Below are 18350 nucleotides of genomic sequence, written 5' to 3'. Positions count from 1 at the left end.
AAAAGACATTAACGACAAACGCATTTTGCTGAGTTTTCAACGGGACAGATTTGCTCATCACTAAATATAAATGTAAGTAAAGAAAACGGCATTTTCAGGAGGGAAACACAGATTTCCTGTGGGCGACAAATCTTCCAGTGTGCCATTTCCTTAATCTTGTATGAATTATTGCCTTTTGTTTACAACATTGCCTAACTCATAACTTCCAGTAACTGTTATCAATAAAGGGTTATCAATGGATCATAATGTTCAAAGTGCATACAATTACTTTTTTCCTTATGTTCATTTGGCTTTAAATAAAGATTTATTTTCTTTTATTTTAACAATTTAACAACAGTACAGAAAAAGGGAAAGGAGGAAAAAGGAAAGATAGAAAAAGCTTTAGCGAGCCTGGCAAGTTCATCCAGGTTGTGCATTTAGCCAAGTGCCCCACACCACTTTAAACTTGGTTGGACAGTCTCTGGAGATGTAGACCAATTTTTGTTTAGATGGCTTTAAATAAAGTTTGCATGGATATGATACTCATATATATATATAAGCCAGCCTTTCTGACTGCCAGATCTGACTGCCTCCTACAGTTAATTATCAACTCCTAGATAGATAAATGGCATTAAAAATGTAATTTATTTTCTCTTTTTATTTTACCCTTTTTCTTATATTACAGTTACACATTTATTCAGAATATTTTAGTTTACCTAGGAAAACCATATGTCGTTTTTTTCAGGACCGGAGCTTTCTAAATCTAAGTTTTTTTTTGTATTACCTCTTCTGGAATACCAAAAAAATGAAAAAATGCTATTTTTCTTGATATATAGGGGTCCATATTGTGTTGCCAAAAGCTCATGACAAGTGCATGCGTCAATTCTTGTGGCCCTCCATAAACAACCCCTTCACTCTTAAGTTTTACCCCCTTTTGTTCCTAACAGATACACACACGACAACCTTTTGTGGATAGAAAAGGCTGCAGCCTGTTTATTTGTAACAGTATCAAATTTGTTAACAATAACATATTAACGTTATTAAATAACATAACTTAACATAACATAAATCTCCTGATAACATAATAATAACAATAAGCCGCTGAAGGCTGCTTTGTGGAAGCTGTACCTGCCCCCACCCCAATCAGTTCCCTGAGGTTAGAAACCCCCTTTTTCTAACCACCACAGCCCCATTTACCACCGGCCTATGGCTATAATCCCTAGCCTCAGGCCTAACCTTTGGCCCCACTCTCCCTTGGCTATGTAATCTCCTGCTGCGACTATGGTAGCTACATCTCTGTTGTCTTTGTCACCCTTTTTTAGGGTGGGAGGGTGGGAGCTGTTAAAACAAAATGGCACCTTTCCTCTGTGCTCCTCCCTGCTTATATTACTCAGTGTCAGTATAATCACTGTAGAAATGTCCAGTGTGCACTCAATTAGCTCCATACATGTCAGTAAGATCACAGAAAAATTACCAATAAGCACTTTAATAACTCCAGACATTCCAGTAAGATAAAATAGCCAATAAGCACTCAATTAAAGGAATAGTAACACCAAAAAATGAAAGTGTATAAAAGTAATTACAATATAATGTACTGCTGCCCTGCATTGCTACAACTGGTGTGTTTGCCTCAGAAAGACTACTATAGTTTATATAAGTTAGCTGCTGTGTAGCCATGGGGGCAGCCATTCAAAGGAGAAAAGGCACAGGTTACTTAGCAGATAACAGATAAACCCCCATTATATGGGGCTTATCTACTAGTTATCTGCTATGTAACCTGTGCCTTTTCTCCTTTTTTCCAGCTTGAATGGCTGCCCCCATGGCTACACAGCAGCTTATTTATATAGTAGGTTTCCTGTAGCAAAAACACCAGTTTTTTGCAGAGCAACAGCACATTATATTTTAATTACTTTAAAACACTTTCATTTTTTTATGTTACTGTTCCTTTAACTCCAGACTTGGCAGTAAGATCAGTTTACAGATTGAAAGCATTAGCTACACTTTCACAAGCAAAATACCAGTAGTCAAGTTTTCTTTTTTCTTCCTGCGCCCCCACACTGCTTGGCACACCCACTCTATCTGCCTGTCTGGCTAGCTTAAATGGCCATGAAAAAAATCCAAGATGACTGTGTGTTCCACAGTGCATCTTGGATTTTTTCCAAACAGAAGAGGCAGCAGCACAGAAGGGCTGGATGGCGGTGGATAGTGACAGAGAGCATTGGGGAATTTGGAGAGAAGCAGGGAATGGCAGGAAAAAAATTAAATTAAAATTAAAGAAATGGTGGCACAGTAAGCCCACCAAATTATTGGGCCTGGGGCAGGTGCCCCTTTTGCCCATATAGTTTGCCCTGCTCCTTCCTAAGCACTAGTTCAGAGGTAAACTATACATTACATTTTGATCAGATTTTGTAGGCCAGATGGTGGGTTTTGTTCCTGCATCTACATCTGACAGTCAATGTATTTCAATAAGAAGAAAAGTCTGACAAATTATATCTTGTCAGATGCAGACGCAGCATGCAGTGTTCCCTTCCGACAGGCCTGTCGTGTCAGATGTCAAATGTTTTGTGTAGTTTACACATCAGAATTCCATTATATTTTAACCCACACAACTACATTCAACTTTTAGAATGCAACGTTTTGATCCAAACTCCATTAAACAAAAGTTCCTGTGTACTTCTTAGTTAGTAGGTTAAGCCAATCTGAGTGTCTGCAGTACCAAAAATGATACCCAGATAAGAATGCTTAGAGCTATACTACATGGAAGATTTTGTAGAATGGAGCTGCATTGACAGATCGCATCCAACAAGTTGAATGTAGTTGCACAGCTGGAACTATATTGGGGGTGACTTTATCTGATCCAATTACATTTAAGGAAGGGAATCAATCAGATTTTGTAGCATCTGACAAAAGCCACAAGTGCAAACATATTTTACAGCATTGTACATAAGAATATATAATACATGACATAAAGATATACTGATGTATTAGGTAATGTGTGTCCTGCCCACAAGGACCCACATTTACTAGGGTGGGGATATGTGAAACACAAGGTATGAGAAATAAGTTGCTGGGGGGGGGGGGGGGGGGTGACGTATATGTAGGAATATTAATAATATTATGACTGTTAGTAAGCAGATAGTGGGTCAGCAGAATGTGGCGTGTGGCAGAAGGTGTTTAAGGAAGTGATGAGCTCAAACAGGTTATTAATTTAGTGTGTAGGCTTCTTGAAGAAGGGAGCATGTGAAACTCTGTAGGGTAGGGGAGTGTCAGATGATATGTGGTAATGAATTCCAAAGGTTTGGAGCTTCTCTGGTAAAGTCTAAGGTCATTTGAGGAATCAAGCAGGTCTTTTGGAGAGAATCTGTAGAAAAGGCTTGTAAAGTGGGGCATTGTTACTGAAAGCTTTATAAGTAGGGTTGCCAACTGACCAGCATTTTACTGGCCTGGCTAGCAATACAATGTTTGATCCCAATGTTTTTACTAGAGAAGAAAGGTAAAATTATATAAAAGCTGGTATTTTCATTCCAGAAAAGGTGGCAACCCTATTTGTAAGTGTACTTGTGGCTCCTGACGGTCAAGAGTTTATATTTGATGGGAAAATGTATTGGTAGTCAGTGCAGGGATTTGCAGGGAGGTGCAATAGAATTTTGGATCAATTGTAGTGAGGATATACTGTATAAGTGAGTGGCAGGCCAATAAGTGTAAAGTTGCAATAGTCTGGGCAGAGAAAGGAAGCCCTGAAGCTATAAACGCAGGGGCTGCATGACAAGGGATCCGAATGACCAGCAGCCAGATTACACTGGTTTATGTTTAAAGATTGGAAAAATCAGATGCAGCTGTGATTGGGTGAGAAGCAGTATGTTAAGGAGGGGGAAAGCTGGGCTGGGGGTGGAGAAGGATAGGGATATGATGTCACAAAAGAAGGAGTTCACTTCCTATCTTCTGAACAGGTAGAAACATGAGGCAGAGCTCTCTCTTTAAAATATTGTTATTAGCTGCAGTATATACACACTAACTCCTCACTATACTGCTGGCTTTGGGGGTAGGACTATTTGGGCAGGCTGTTTGTTAGGCTCTTGCTGTTTGTTTGCAGCTTTACAGCAGTTAATCTCACTGTAGCCACTCAGGCAGCATGGAAGTCAGCCTGGGCCCAAAAATGTACCCTCTCTATTATATAGGAATCCAGGCTGGGACATTGAGCTGCAGCTACTGCAACTCATTACAGTATAAAGAGAGCTATAGTTGGAGTATACAGAGAGCTGTAGTTGGAGTATACAGAGAGCTGTAGTTGGAGTATACAGAGAGAGCTATAGTTGGAGTATACAGAGAGCTGTAGTTGGATTATACAGAGAGAGCTATAGTTGGAGTATACAGAGAGAGCTATAGTTGGAGTATACAGAGAGCTGTAGTTGGAGTATACAGAGATAGCTATAGTTGGAGTATACAGAGAGCTGTAGTTGGAGTATACAGAGAGAGCTATAGTTGGAGTATACAGAGAGCTGTAGTTGGAGTATACAGAGAGAGCTATAGTTGGAGTATACAGAGAGAGCTATAGTTGGAGTATACAGAGAGCTGTAGTTGGAGTATACAGAGAGCTATAGTTGGAGTATACAGAGAGCTATAGTTGGAGTATATAGAGAGCTATAGTTGGAGTATACAGAGAGCTATAGTTGGAGTATACAGAGAGCTGTAGTTGGAGTATACAGAGCTGTAGTTGGAGTATACAGAGAGCTACAGTTGGAGTATACAGAGAGAGCTGTAGTTGGAGGTGGGGCTCAGTTGGTAATAAGGCAAAGCCTGAATTCAGTAACTTTCCTGGGCTTTGTTTTACTAACACTACGTATTATACAGTAGTTCTATAGATATAATCATTTGATTCAGCAGCCTGCTGTCAGAGTTTTACCTCTAAATTTACTGGGCCTTATCCAGTTGCGGATGTCATCTATCTATATATTATTAACCCATGCAGAACCTGCCAGATAGCCATCTAGTTATTTGGACAACATTCCTGTAGAGGCTACACTCAGGCTGTGTACCTAGGGCAGAAGTAGTTCTACTGTGTTTCGGCGCACACACACACATATATATATATAGAGAGAGAGTGAGGGAGGAGGGGATTACAGTACAATTGCCCCTGTGAGTGTATCATGGACCATGTACAGACCTCTCTCTTTTACATAATGTTATTAGTTGAAGTATATACAAATTTACTCCTCATTATACTACTAGCATTGGGGGTAGAACTATTTGGGCAGGCTGCTCAATAGTCGTTTCCTTGTTGTTGCTACAGCAGTTAATTGCACTGTAGTCACTTGGGCAGCAGGGGAGTCAGCCTGAGTCCAAAAAGGCATCCTCTCTATTAAATATAGAAATCCAGGCTGTGACACTGAGCTGCGGCTACTGCAACTCATCAAAGTACACAGAGAGCAGTAGTTTGAGTTTACAGGGAGGAGCTTAGTCAGGAATAGGGCAAAGCCTGAATATAGTAACTTTCCCAGGCTTTGGTTTAAGAAGTCTGTACATTGCATGGTATTTCTATAGATATAGTTCTCGATTTAGCAGCCTTTAGTAGGATCCTTACCTCTAATTTATTGAGTCACAGATTTCAGGTCATGCTCAGAGGACAATCCGCTGCTACTGCAGACAGAACCTAAATATAGTATAATCCTCTATTAGTACAACTAGTAGGAGTCCAGATACTGATGGGTAAGTATAAAAAACAGAGCCTGCCTATTGTAGCTTAGCTGGGATGCAGCCGACTGTTAGCGAGGCAGGTGCTTGATGGGCTTGGGTCCCACAGGAGTGTTGACAATTGGCTGCCTGGTTACACTTGCCCACCCAACCCCTAACGGTTGGGTGGCTGGCATGCCAGGTAGTCCATGAAGGCGGATGGTGGTTTATTACTGGCAAGCATTCCCTCTGAAAAAAGGTTTGTATAAGAAAGCCACAGCGTCTGTGAAAATACCATATGCTTAGCACAATGTCGCTTGCAGTTTCAGGGCACTCAGCTTGCAATTGGGGGGTAGATACAATTTCACCATATCTGTGCAATTATATAGAATTAGCAACCCCAAGATTATATGATAGAGGCCTGCTTACTGTAGCTTAAATGTGTATATAAATATATATGTATGTATATATATGTATATTAAAGCTGATCACATAGCTCCCTGGCACAATGCTAGCCTTTAATTCATAGAACTTATTTTTAAATTTTCTGGGCAGAAAGCAGTTCCCCACTGTCAGTATATGATTTGATCACCTGGGGGGGAGGGCATACAAGCAGGCAAGAAACTAATAGCCCCCATTCTCGACAAGGTTATTATTTCTTTCTTTCTGTGGCTAGTTGTCACTACAGTGACTATAATATCAAAGCCTAAGAAAAAGTGGTTGGTTGGCCTTTTTCCCTGAGCTGGGCCCTTATGAGCTAGGCTTGCAAGGTTGGATGGAGGTCTCTGCACAAAGGGACGGGCTGTGGCAAAAAGCACAGTAGTCTGTACGGGAGCAGCGACAGCAGCAGTTTGGCCTTACCCTCAAAGCTGGGCATTCACAACGTGGAAGGGCTGCTACGGAAGCAGGATGGTGGAGTGGTTGGTTGGCCTTACCCTCAGAGCTGCGGTAGTGTGTACAGGAACAGCAAGTGTACGGGAGCAGCAACAGGAGCAGTTTGACCTTTTCCTCGAAGCTGGGCATCCACAACGTGGAAGGGCTGCTACGGAAGCAGCATGGTGGAGTGGTTGGTTGGCCTTACCCTCAGAGCTGGGGTCTCTGAGCTGGGTCTCCACATGTGTGGAAGGGCTGCTATGGAAGCAGCATGGTGGAGTGGTGGTTGGCCTTAACCTCAGAGCTGGGGTCTCTGACCTGGGTCTCCACATGTGTGGAAGGGCTGCTATGGAAGCAGCATGGTGGAGTGGTGGTTGGCCTTACCCTCAGAGCTGGGGTCTCTGAGCTGGGTCTTCACAGTATGGATGGGCAGCTACCGGACCAGTATGGCAAAGTGGTTGGATGACCTTACCCTCTGAGCTAGGCAAGTACAGCCGGAGGGAGGTCTCCACAGAGAGGACATGCAGCTATGGAGCAGCTTGGTAAGTGGTTGGTTGATCTTACCCTCTGAGCTAGGCGTGTACAGCTAGAGGGCATGGTAAGTGGTTGGTTGACTTGTGCTCCATTGTTATTAATAGAAGTGCAAGTTTGGTATCCAGGATGGAATCAGATTGCCTTTGAAAAGCCGTGTTTGCATCCTAGTCTACCACATGGGCAGAATACATGGTAATTTGCAGCAAAATAATGCTACAAATTTTTAGTCTCTTGGCCAATAGAATGCTCCAGTGGTTTTTTTTGTGCTCATCAAATCCTCTAGTTGAGAACTATTTGGGCTGATATGCCAGGCATCCTAGTGGGAAGTTTTGCCTTGCTGTAACGTGTCCAAAAAATATACATCCATAGCTGGCCATGTTGGTAATTGCACATGGTCATAGATTTAAAGGTATTTCAATAAAGGAAAGTATTTATTTATGTCTTGCATACATATGATATTTAAAAAAAAAAAAAAAAAAAAAATGATTTATATTTATACCATAGAGCTAATGGTCAATTTTATTCTATCCTGTGGTACAGTATGTGTGATACAAAAAGAAATGTTTTATAACATAGTTATAAATTTATGGTGGGGACGAACCCAACTGAAGATTTTCAGTTGGGCTCGTTGTGGCGGTAGGACCTTGCCAGAGTACTGCACAGGAAATTTTAGAAGAGGGAGAAAGGAGCTTCTCTCCTTTGACTGCACGGTGGGTTGATTGATACAGACGCTACTACTGCTTGTGCTAGGTGACAGCCTGCTTGGATTTCCTATCATCGAGGCACTGCAGATTCAGGACCGGCAGCAGGGCTGCTGAACTTCTCTCATGGTGGGAGATGCAGCTCCTGCTGGTAGCAGAGTTTGGGGCCATCCTCTCTGTAGGTAGAGGCAGCCTAATACTCAGTGGTGGATATAATGACATAGTGCTGATCTCAAGTCTTCAGTAAGGAACAGCAGAGCATAGTAGCGATCTCTTATGGAATTCTGGCTTTGAATATTGCCTTGGGGTGAGGCTGGCAAGGTCCTATTTATTTGATAAAATGTAAATAAATGCTGTGGCCTCTTTTTACCCATTTCCGTCTCCTGGTGTTTTATTAATGTATGTAACAATGGGGTTCAGAGGGATGGCTGAAGGCGAAAGGAAATTGAGGAGTCCCCTTGTCAAGGAAGCCCTGAAGCTATAAACGCAGGGGCTGCATGACAAGGGATCCGAATGACCAGCAGCCAGATTACACTGGTTTATGTTTAAAGATTGGAAAAATCAGATGCAGCTGTGATTGGGTGAGAAGCAGTATGTTAAGGAGGGGGAAAGCTGGGCTGGGGGTGGAGAAGGATAGGGATATGATGTCACAAAAGAAGGAGTTCACTTCCTATCTTCTGAACAGGTAGAAACATCCCACCCACCCTCCCCTCTTTTTTGTATATTTTGTAAAATGCCAGGATATTTTCTTCTTTATGCTCTCATATTATCTGTTAATAACAGAATGTGAATGTTTTCCTATATGCACTGTTATATTGTGGTTTCGGTAACACTATACAGTATGAATGTGAGAGTCTGCATGGTATTATTTATGTTAAATAAAAGTCAAATCCTTGATCCAGGGAATTTTCCGATCGCCAGGTGGGGTCAGGAAGGAATTTTTTCCCTCTTGAGGCATAATTGGCACAGGCTTCAGGCTGGGTTTTTTGCCTTCCTCTGGATCAAAACAGTGGATATATGTTAATGTATTTTAAGTTGTTTCTGTCACAGCAGCAGTAGGACCTTGCCAGAGTACTGCACAGGAAATTTTAGAAGAGGGAGAAAGGAGCTTCTCTCCTTTGACTGCACGGTGGGTTGATTGATACAGACGCTACTACTGCTTGTGCTAGGTGACAGCCTGCTTGGATTTCCTATCATCGAGGCACTGCAGATTCAGGACCGGCAGCAGGGCTGCTGAACTTCTCTCATGGTGGGAGATGCAGCTCCTGCTGGTAGCAGAGTTTGGGGCCATCCTCTCTGTAGGTAGAGGCAGCCTAATACTCAGTGGTGGATATAATGACATAGTGCTGATCTCAAGTCTTCAGTAAGGAACAGCAGAGCATAGTAGCGATCTCTTATGGAATTCTGGCTTTGAATATTGCCTTGGGGTGAGGCTGGCAAGGTCCTATTTATTTGATAAAATGTAAATAAATGCTGTGGCCTCTTTTTACCCATTTCCGTCTCCTGGTGTTTTATTAATGTATGTAACAATGGGGTTCAGAGGGATGGCTGAAGGCGAAAGGAAATTGAGGAGTCCCCTTGTCATGATGGTTAGTGAACTCTGTAGTCTTGACTGAAAAAAATGACTCTGCTCCTAAATGTTTGTGCAGATTGTTTGTGGGATTTTGGCGTGTAAATTGGGCATAAAATCCTAAACCACTCACTAAATATATTCTCTCTCCCAACAGACTGGGTGTCAGTCTCAACTCTGAGCAACCCAACCAGTAATCAGGCTGAGGATGCTGGACTTGAACTTCACCTCAGATCAAATGGACAATAGGTAGTTAAACAACACCCTGGCATCCTCTTTACTGCACTCCTTATAAAAAATGTTTGGGTGGGTTTGGGGGTTTGTTCTTCATAAACCACCCCCCCCCCCCCCCCGTTCCCACTGTAAAGTTTTGCTCTTAATAAATGTATTTAATAAAAAAAGTCACAAGTAGTGTATCAAATGTTGCTTGTTTCACAACACAGAGGAAAAAAGTAAAATTGGGTAAAGTGAAAATTGTCTGTATTTAAATTGCCAGTTCTGAACACTTCGGAATATATTACTAAAATGCTATTCTCTTATGGAGTTATGGCCAGGCCCAGACTAGCAATCTGTGGATTCTGGCACATGCCAGAGAGGCTGCTATAAGATGCCATAGGCAGTCACTATTTTGTTGGCTGGTGGGGCTGTTTAGGCCTCAGTGTACATGAAATGCCAAGCCTGGTTATGACATAATGTAGCTCCTACTGTAAATGATAAGGAAACTGATGGGGTTGTACCATAGCAAAAAGCTGCAGGTCATAGAACTCAAAGGTAACTTATAATGCCCCTATCATTGGGGGTATTTGAATTATAAATTGAGATTGTAAGCTCTATGGAGCAGGGACCTCCTTTCTCCTGTGCCTCTTAACATAAGTTAATTTTTGTATTTGTGTATATTTATTTATTGCAAGGTTTGTCTCACCACAATATATACTACACAGCAATTTCAATAACTTTTATTTATTGTTTTTCATTAGATTTATCACACTATGTATGCATTTACATTAAATTTCTCAGAATATGTATGCAGAACAGAATAAATAAAAAACACATTATGGACACATTAAATTATTGTCAGCTTTTTTATTTTCTTTATTCATTGTATGTTTTCCTGCAAAATTATGAGTTGAAGAAAATAGTAAAGGGAGGTAAGGGGAAGTCATGCAGGTGTTAGCTAGATTTATTTGTATAGAAACCTGGTAACTCAGCCAGTCCTAACCCCACACAGACTAGCATGATGCTAATTCTCAGAATACAGGTACAGTAGATTTAAATGAATTGTTGCCACATGACAATGGCATGGCAGCATGGTAATTTACTATAGTAATGTAGCAGCTGGGATTTACATGAAACTCACATCCAACAAGCTCATGTCTTCACTCAAATAAGTCTTGTATTCAGACTATTCGAATGAAAGGTGTGAAAATAATGTAAAATTATCCCTGGTTTGTCTCAGCTTGTTTGAAATAATTCTCTCTCTCTCTGATTTATTTGTTATTCCCTTTATTAGCATAGTTTGCCTTTCTCAACTCTTTCTACTATTGGCTTTTTGTATTCTGGAGAACAAATACAAACTGCATAGTCAAGATGGGATCAGTGGACGTAGTGTGAACTGTGCTTCAATCACATGACAAATTAATTTATAGGCTGAGCTGGGAGGCTCTGCAGATTAAATGAGTTAAACGGCAGCCAAGTAACTGGGGGATTAAAGGTGTCTGGGGTCACCACCCCTGAACCAAAAATATGGACTGGCTGTGAACAAAACAGGTTGCGGGACATATTTGCTTACATGCAAAAATCAAACTTGCCTTTCCCCATGAAGCTCACATCAATAAGCCATGCACATTTTCATGATAACATCAGGTACTGTAAAAGCTTAAATAGGAGCATACTGGGGCAAAAATACATAATGAAACACATTAGTGTGATAGATATGATATGGTCATTTTGTTGAGTCTGCTTTGGATAGTGAGGAATAAAGGACAATGCCACGTGCTGGACATTAAAATCACCGTCAATTATTATTATTTTTTTTTCAACTTTAATATTTTTTAAAACTATATGCCTGGTTGCTAAGGTGTGGTTGCTAAGGGGTGGTTCACCTTTAAGTTAATGTTTATGATGTTATAGAATATCCTATTTCTAGCAACTTTGCAATTGGTCTTTTTTTAAATAGTTTTTAAATTACTAGTTGTCTTTCTATTTAGTCCCTTGCCTATTCATATTCCTGTCTCTCATTCAAATTACTGCCTGGTTGCTAGGGTTAAAAAAGACCAACCAGAGAGGTGCTAAAATACCAAAGCTGCCAAAGAAAAAGCTAAATAACTAAAAAAAAACACACAAAATTACAAACAAAAACCAATTGCAAATTGTCTCAGTATCTCTATGTGCATCATAATAAAATTTAATTTGAAGGTGAAGCACCCCTATAAGCTCTAACAGCCAGATAGCAGTTGAGATATTTTCACACAATCATACTGGCCTGCTAGAATGAGGCCCCTGCCCCTGGGCTTAAAATCTATATGGGGGCCCATGGGAGCTTACTATCTTGGATTTTATTAAATTCTGATGCAGAATGCACTGGTTAAAATACAAACAACTGAAAATATAATATTAGTAGAAGACCAGAGTACCCAGAGCAAACCAATCAATGACATAACAAATCTGTTGCGGGATTCCCGTAAAGAATCTTCTGAGAAGCCTGGCACAGAGTAGCAAACCCTAACCAGCCCTTCCTCCCACTCACAGCTATCCCCCTGCTCGCTCTTGTATAAATCCCTACTTCCCTACCTAAGAGCCAGCAGGGAGCAGGATTTTTTATGCAATAATAGTTGCATACTTGGCAGTAGGGAACAATGCCAGTCAGCAGCTGCAAGACCATTGATTTTAAGCTCAATGGAACGGATGTGAAAGCTGTATATTCTCTTTAAAGAGTCGTGGAATTTTGGTGCTGTATAACTAAACTATGATAATAATAACAATCAGCAGAATTACATGTGACCTGTTGTATTTCTGATAGATTCACATGTATGATTCATTCAGATTTTGACTGCAAACAAGGCCTGATCCCTAACATCAGTGGCCAACCTCAGAAGAGAAGTGATCCCTAACAAGAGAAGTGATCCCTAACAAGAAGACATACAATAACATAGGATCATAGCTTGATTTCTAAATGACACAAGTTCTAAATGGCACCACAATCCACAGCAACCAAGCAGATCTGAGCAAGCACTTGTCACCTCTTTGAAAGCATAGATCTAATTGTGCTCAGGGGTTTAGTGACCTCTGTAAGCCTTTTATTCCTTTACCATTGGTACCTTGACTGTACATTTTGCGCAAAGTATCACCCCTAAAATCCAATGTCACAACTAACCATTTTCTTATTCCTGTACCATCTATTGATATATCCAAACCTCTGCAAGTAAAAATCCACTCCAGCCTTCCTTCATTACCCATATATAGGGTGTGATGTGTAAAGTTTGTGGGACAGACACACAGCCCAACAATCCCTATTAGAAACTGCATTGGTTGTAAAAAGTGCAGGCGTTTATGTTTTTCATCATTCAAATCATACAACAGGCAAAATAATTCATACGCAACCAGTCAGCTTCCCTGCTTATTAGTAAGAGCCCCACCCTTTCCCTCAGTAGTACTGTCCGTGTGGGGGCGCTAGTGCAGTTTAAAGTAGTTCTGCTTGTGAGAGAGTTTCCTGCGTCCGCAAAAGTGTTGGGTATCGTTATCGCCAGCCAGACCTTAGTAAATTCCACGCAGCGCTGGGCAGTCCGAGTGCAAGTGATGGCTGAACGCTACAAGTGCTTATCCAGAGCGAACCTTAACCTAGCATATATCCATGCCAACTCGTAAGTAGCAACTATTAGCTGGGCCTGTCCCTTCTATTAAATGCGTGTAGCAATATACTCTATCTTACACTACTATTATCTTGCAAATACGTTGGTTTAGTATGTAGTTGTGAAATCCAAACGTCTGTTACATTTGGTTAGATTATAGGTCAACCGTGGGGAGAAAGCATCACTATAGCTAACAGCCATCATATTTATAAAGATCATTGTAATACTTTGGTTAGTCTTTCATTATTGTTTTACTTTGTAATGGTTCATTTGGTGGATCAGCGATCTCATTATTTTAAATTGAGTATAGTTGGGTCCACAGTGGGTTCATGCAACAGCAGTTACACCAATTGCCATCCATCATTTTAACATTCTGTCAAAATCACAGGATATTTCATGTTAATTTGTTTCCCTGAAACATGCCAAGAGTAGATAAATCTTGCAGTATGATGCTTTATCTGTACAGGTTATTTGGGTAGGGGAGGTGGTAATTCCCTGATAGTATATTTGGAATTACAACCTTTTGTGGGTTTCTGGGAAAGTTGGCCCTGCTGACTGAAAGTAAGCACAGGGTTGTAAGGGGTTTAAAGAGGTTGTTCACCTTTGAATTAACTTTTAGTATAATGTAGGGAGTACTAGTCTGAGGCAATTTGCAGTTGGCCTTCATTTTTTATTATTTGTGTATTTTTTTTAATTATTTCACTTCAGCAAATCTCTCTTTTGGAATTCCAGCAGTTATCTGGTTGCTAGGGTCCAAATGACCTTAGTGACCAGAAAGTGGTTATAAGTGGTTTATAGGAGAGGATCTAAACAGAAAGAAAAGTGAAAGTAACAATAATAATAAAGCTGCAGCCTCACAGAGCAATTGATTTTGGCTGCCGGGGTCAGTGACCCCCATTTGAAAGCTGGAAAGAGTATGAAGAAGAAAGCAAATAACTTAAAAACTAGAAAAAGTAAATAATGAAGCCCAATTAAAAAGTTGCTTAGTACTGGTCATTCTATGACATACTATAAATTAAATATAAGATGAACCACCCCTTTAAGCTGGAAAAAAAAATCCTAACAAGTGGATCGGAGGTCTTTGGGCCAACCTCCAATCCACTCTCCTGTGTGTGCCTGCTGCAAGCAAGTGGATGCTGTGCAGATCAATGGAGCTGTGTACAGGAGCGGATCCGCTTCTCTCAGGCTAAAAAAAAAATACCAGGCTGAGAGCCAACGCTCCATGGGGCCTTACCCTTAGTGCAAGTAGATCCAGGGACTGGTTCAATTTCCATCTTGGAGTAAGGAAGGAATATTTCCCCCCCATGTGGCAAATTAGAGAGGCTTCAGATGGGGTTTTGCCTTACATCACAAGGATGAACTTGAAAGACATCATTTTAACCTAAATTCCTATGTATATTATAGGTATAGGATCTGTTATCCAGAATGCGCTGGACCTGATGTCTTCCACGTTACAGTCTTTCTGTAATTTGGATCACCGCATCTGCTAAAATCATTTAAACATGAAATAAACGCAATAGGATTGTTTTGCCACCAAAATAGATTTATGCAGCTTAGTTAACATCAGCCACAAGAATAGGAAATTATTCTTAAATATTAGATTCTATGGGAGATAGCCTTTCCTTAATTCAAAGCTTTCTGGATAATGGGTTTCAAGATAAGGGATCTTATACATGTTCTATCTAAATGAATAGGGTTTTTGTTTTCCCTTATAAATTTCCCATGTAAAACAGCCCTATTCCCCTCTACTTTTCTCCCCAGTTACTTTTTTCCTCTCTGCATTTTATCTGCTTCTTTGATTTTATCTTCTGTATTAATATGTACCTCTGCGCATTTGTGAAGCTTTCACCCAAGAAGAGATCCATCCTAAAGGCAGGTTAAGGGGGTGATTAGGGGGCACAACATTTAATATGACAACATTTAATATGACACTGGCTGTGCACTTAGAGAACATTTAGCAGTTTTATGCATTGAAACAGTTCTCTTTATTCTTTCTTTCTTTTATTCCCCTCGTTTAAGGTGAGTCAGTGTAACTTGTATAGCAGTTGTGTTACAGAGATTACAAAAGAAGGCAAATACAGTGCTTAGCAGCTAGAAAAAGATAGTTATAAAAGCCCAGCCTATTTGTTTAAAAAGAAAATGTACCCCCCTCCCTTTTGACACAAGCTTATTCAGTTGGTCTTGTAGAAAAGCTGCATAAACATCTGAACCAGATATAATTATAAATGAATTTTTACACAGACATACCTGACTCTACAGATTGGAAGGAAGCCACTGTAGTCTGTCAGTGCTTGCTGGGACCATTTCCTTCCTACCTTAGGCTGATAGTGTAATGCAACCCCTCCCTCACCTTGTTCCATTGTGTAAAGAATACTGGGACTTTAAGTCCCTCTGTTTTTTTGTATAAAACAACAATTTATATTTATATTTTATTAAGTGTTAATGCATTTTTTTACATAACCTCAACTAAATGAGCTCATGTTGAACAGTGGGGTATATTTTCCCCTTAAAATAAATATTATAAAACATCACAGCAGCATTATCATTTTTAGTGTCTTATGTTCAATGAAAATCTTTTTTTACCTAATGCTGTGTTTTTTCCACCCTGCTGAAATCTGTTTTTACCATTCTTTACCCATTTTACCACCACCACCACGAAGTTCCACCTTCCTCTTTGCTTTATAAAACCTGTTTAAAAGCACTACAATCCTCTTTAGAAATGTTAGATTTAAAATATGTGATTTGATGCAAGAGATTAATGTGCAGTTAACCATTTATGGCATTTATAATGATCTAATACAGTGTTTCCTAACATTTTTTCTGTGGGGATTCAAACTACACTCAAGTTATTTTAGCAAACTACAGATTGGTTTAGAATCTATAATGCAATTTGCATTAATTAAAATGTTTAGTTGTAGGAAGAAATGTAACTATATTAAAGAGATCATAAAGACCCACCCTAAACATCAATAAGGCCCATTATTGGGCCCTGAATCATAGGTAAAGAATCTTGATATACACGAATGGGAAACTGATATCCAAAAACCTCCAAATTAAGGGAAGGCCATCTCCCATAGATTCCTTTTTAAGGACACTTATGGATAATAAACAATGCCCCTTGTACTTAATCCTAACTACACTGCATAAATTCGTTAGTGGCAAAATCCCTTTTTTATTTGAGGTTTTAGAGGTGTTTTTGCGGGGTTTTTTTTCATTTGTTAGCACACAAAAATTCTTGCAAAAGGGAGTATTTTGAGGTTTTCATATATTTGTGGGATGTTGATAAATCTGCCCCTTAATGTTTATGTTTTTTTTACAGTAAACTTAAAGGAACAGTAACACCAAAAAATAAATATGTATCAAAGTAATTAAATTATAATGTACTGCTGCCCTGCGCTGGTAAAAGCCATATGTTTGCTTTAGAGATGCTACTACAGTTTATATAAATACCCTGCTGTGTAGCCATGGGGGCAGCCATTCAAAAAGAGTAAAGGCACAGGCACATAGCAGGTAACAGATAAACTCTGTAGAATACAATGGTGTTTTATCTGTTATCTGCTATGTAAACTGTGCCCTTTCTCCTTTTTAATGGCAATGCCTATGGCTACACACCAGCTTATTTTTATAAACTACAGTAGAGTTTCTGAAACAAACACACGTTTTACCAGTCCAGGGCAACCGTTCATTAAATTTTAATTACTTTAAAACACTTTAATTTTTTGGTGTTACTGTTCCTTTAAGATATGGTGATCAGAATTAACGGAAAACCCCAGGTTCCAAGCATTTTGAATAATAGATCCCATATCAGTGATATATATGTTCATTATATTCAGTACCATGGAGAGCAGCCGATAATGACACACTGATAAGCATTTAATGGGATTGGTTCTTATGTAGGAAGATTTACAAAGGTCTAATGCCATTCAGTGGAAAGCTTTTTTCATATAAAATAGGACAGTTGCCAAAAGAAGTTTTTTTGTATGTGCTGGGCAAACATTAAATGTAATGCTTTTTTACTGATCCCTTACGGGTTACACCACTGATTTAAACTTCCCTTTTAAAGGGGACCTGTCACCCTAAGAAATAAATTCCAATTTCTTTTCTATTGTGTTTGTCTATTGTGTTAACATACTACTTGACATAATACTTGTTTCCTTCAGTCTTGGGAATATACAATCACAGCCAGCAGGCAGGTACCATTTTGTGGGCACTGTTATTAAGGCAAGCTTTATATCACCCCAAAATCTTGTGTATGTGCCAGAATGGGGGACCTGATGCTATTGCCCATGCACAGGCTACACAATTAGATAGTGAGAAAGTAGGAAATATTTAAACATTGATTAAACTCAATAGGATTGTTTTGCCTCTAATAAGGATTAATTATATCTTAGCTGGGATCAAGTACAAGGTACTGTTTTATTATTGCAGAGAAAAAATGAAATAATTTTTAAAACATCATGTTTTACGACAATGGAGGTGACTGTGGGAGAACAGTTGTGCTGTTATACACACAGGAAAGAGAGTGCAGAAGCAGGCACTGTATTCTGAAGGTGGGTTAAACATAGCAATATGCCCATGCACAGGCTACACAATTAGATGGTGAGAAGGTAGGGGGAATGTGAGTGCTGAATGGAAAGTTTAAGTAATTGTCTGCTCCACCTCTATGCCTAAGGCATAGAGGCGGGGCAGGCAGTATATGACTGACAGCTGGGATTTTAAAATGCATTTATAATAGGTTTGAATGTGTTAATATAAAAATGAATTTTGGTTTCATGTTTAATTTGAAAAGGACTTTTATTATACAGCTTTTCATGTCTGGGTGAAAGGTCCACGTTAAATACTAATACGTATTTTAGCCTCTTACTACTGCAGTAGAGCAAGATGCTCTGTTTTCATCAGTGAGAAACACTGCCCCCTGCCTAGGCCCCAGAACATCCACTCTAGAGCAGGCCCGGACTGGCAATCTGTGGATTCTGGCAAATGCTGTAAGATACCATAGACAGTCCTTATTTTAGTGGACTGGTGGGGGCTGTTTGGGTCTCTGTGTAATTGAAATGCCAGGGCCTATTTTGAATCCCAGGCCTGGTTTAGATGTGTCTGCAAAACTAAGAAGTTGGAATGTATTAGCCAAAGGTGTCTTCAGCTGACTGTGGTGATGCACAAATGACTGCATTG

General features: G+C 39.9%; 1 protein-coding gene across 1 annotated transcript in view; it reads left to right on the top strand.

Annotated features, from left to right (window-relative positions):
- morc1 (MORC family CW-type zinc finger 1) overlaps positions 1-18350 on the top strand; it is a 108011-nt gene that overhangs the window by 2268 nt on the left and 87393 nt on the right. The window contains exon 3 of the mRNA XM_031896211.1: positions 12951-13187. Within this exon, the coding sequence (XP_031752071.1) occupies positions 12951-13187 (237 nt within the window). The remainder of the gene's footprint in view (positions 1-12950; positions 13188-18350) is intronic.

This window comes from Xenopus tropicalis, chromosome 2, assembly GCF_000004195.4.
Source record: "Xenopus tropicalis strain Nigerian chromosome 2, UCB_Xtro_10.0, whole genome shotgun sequence".
Taxonomy (NCBI): Eukaryota; Metazoa; Chordata; class Amphibia; order Anura; family Pipidae; genus Xenopus; species Xenopus tropicalis.
This window is presented reverse-complemented; position numbering and strand designations above follow the sequence as displayed.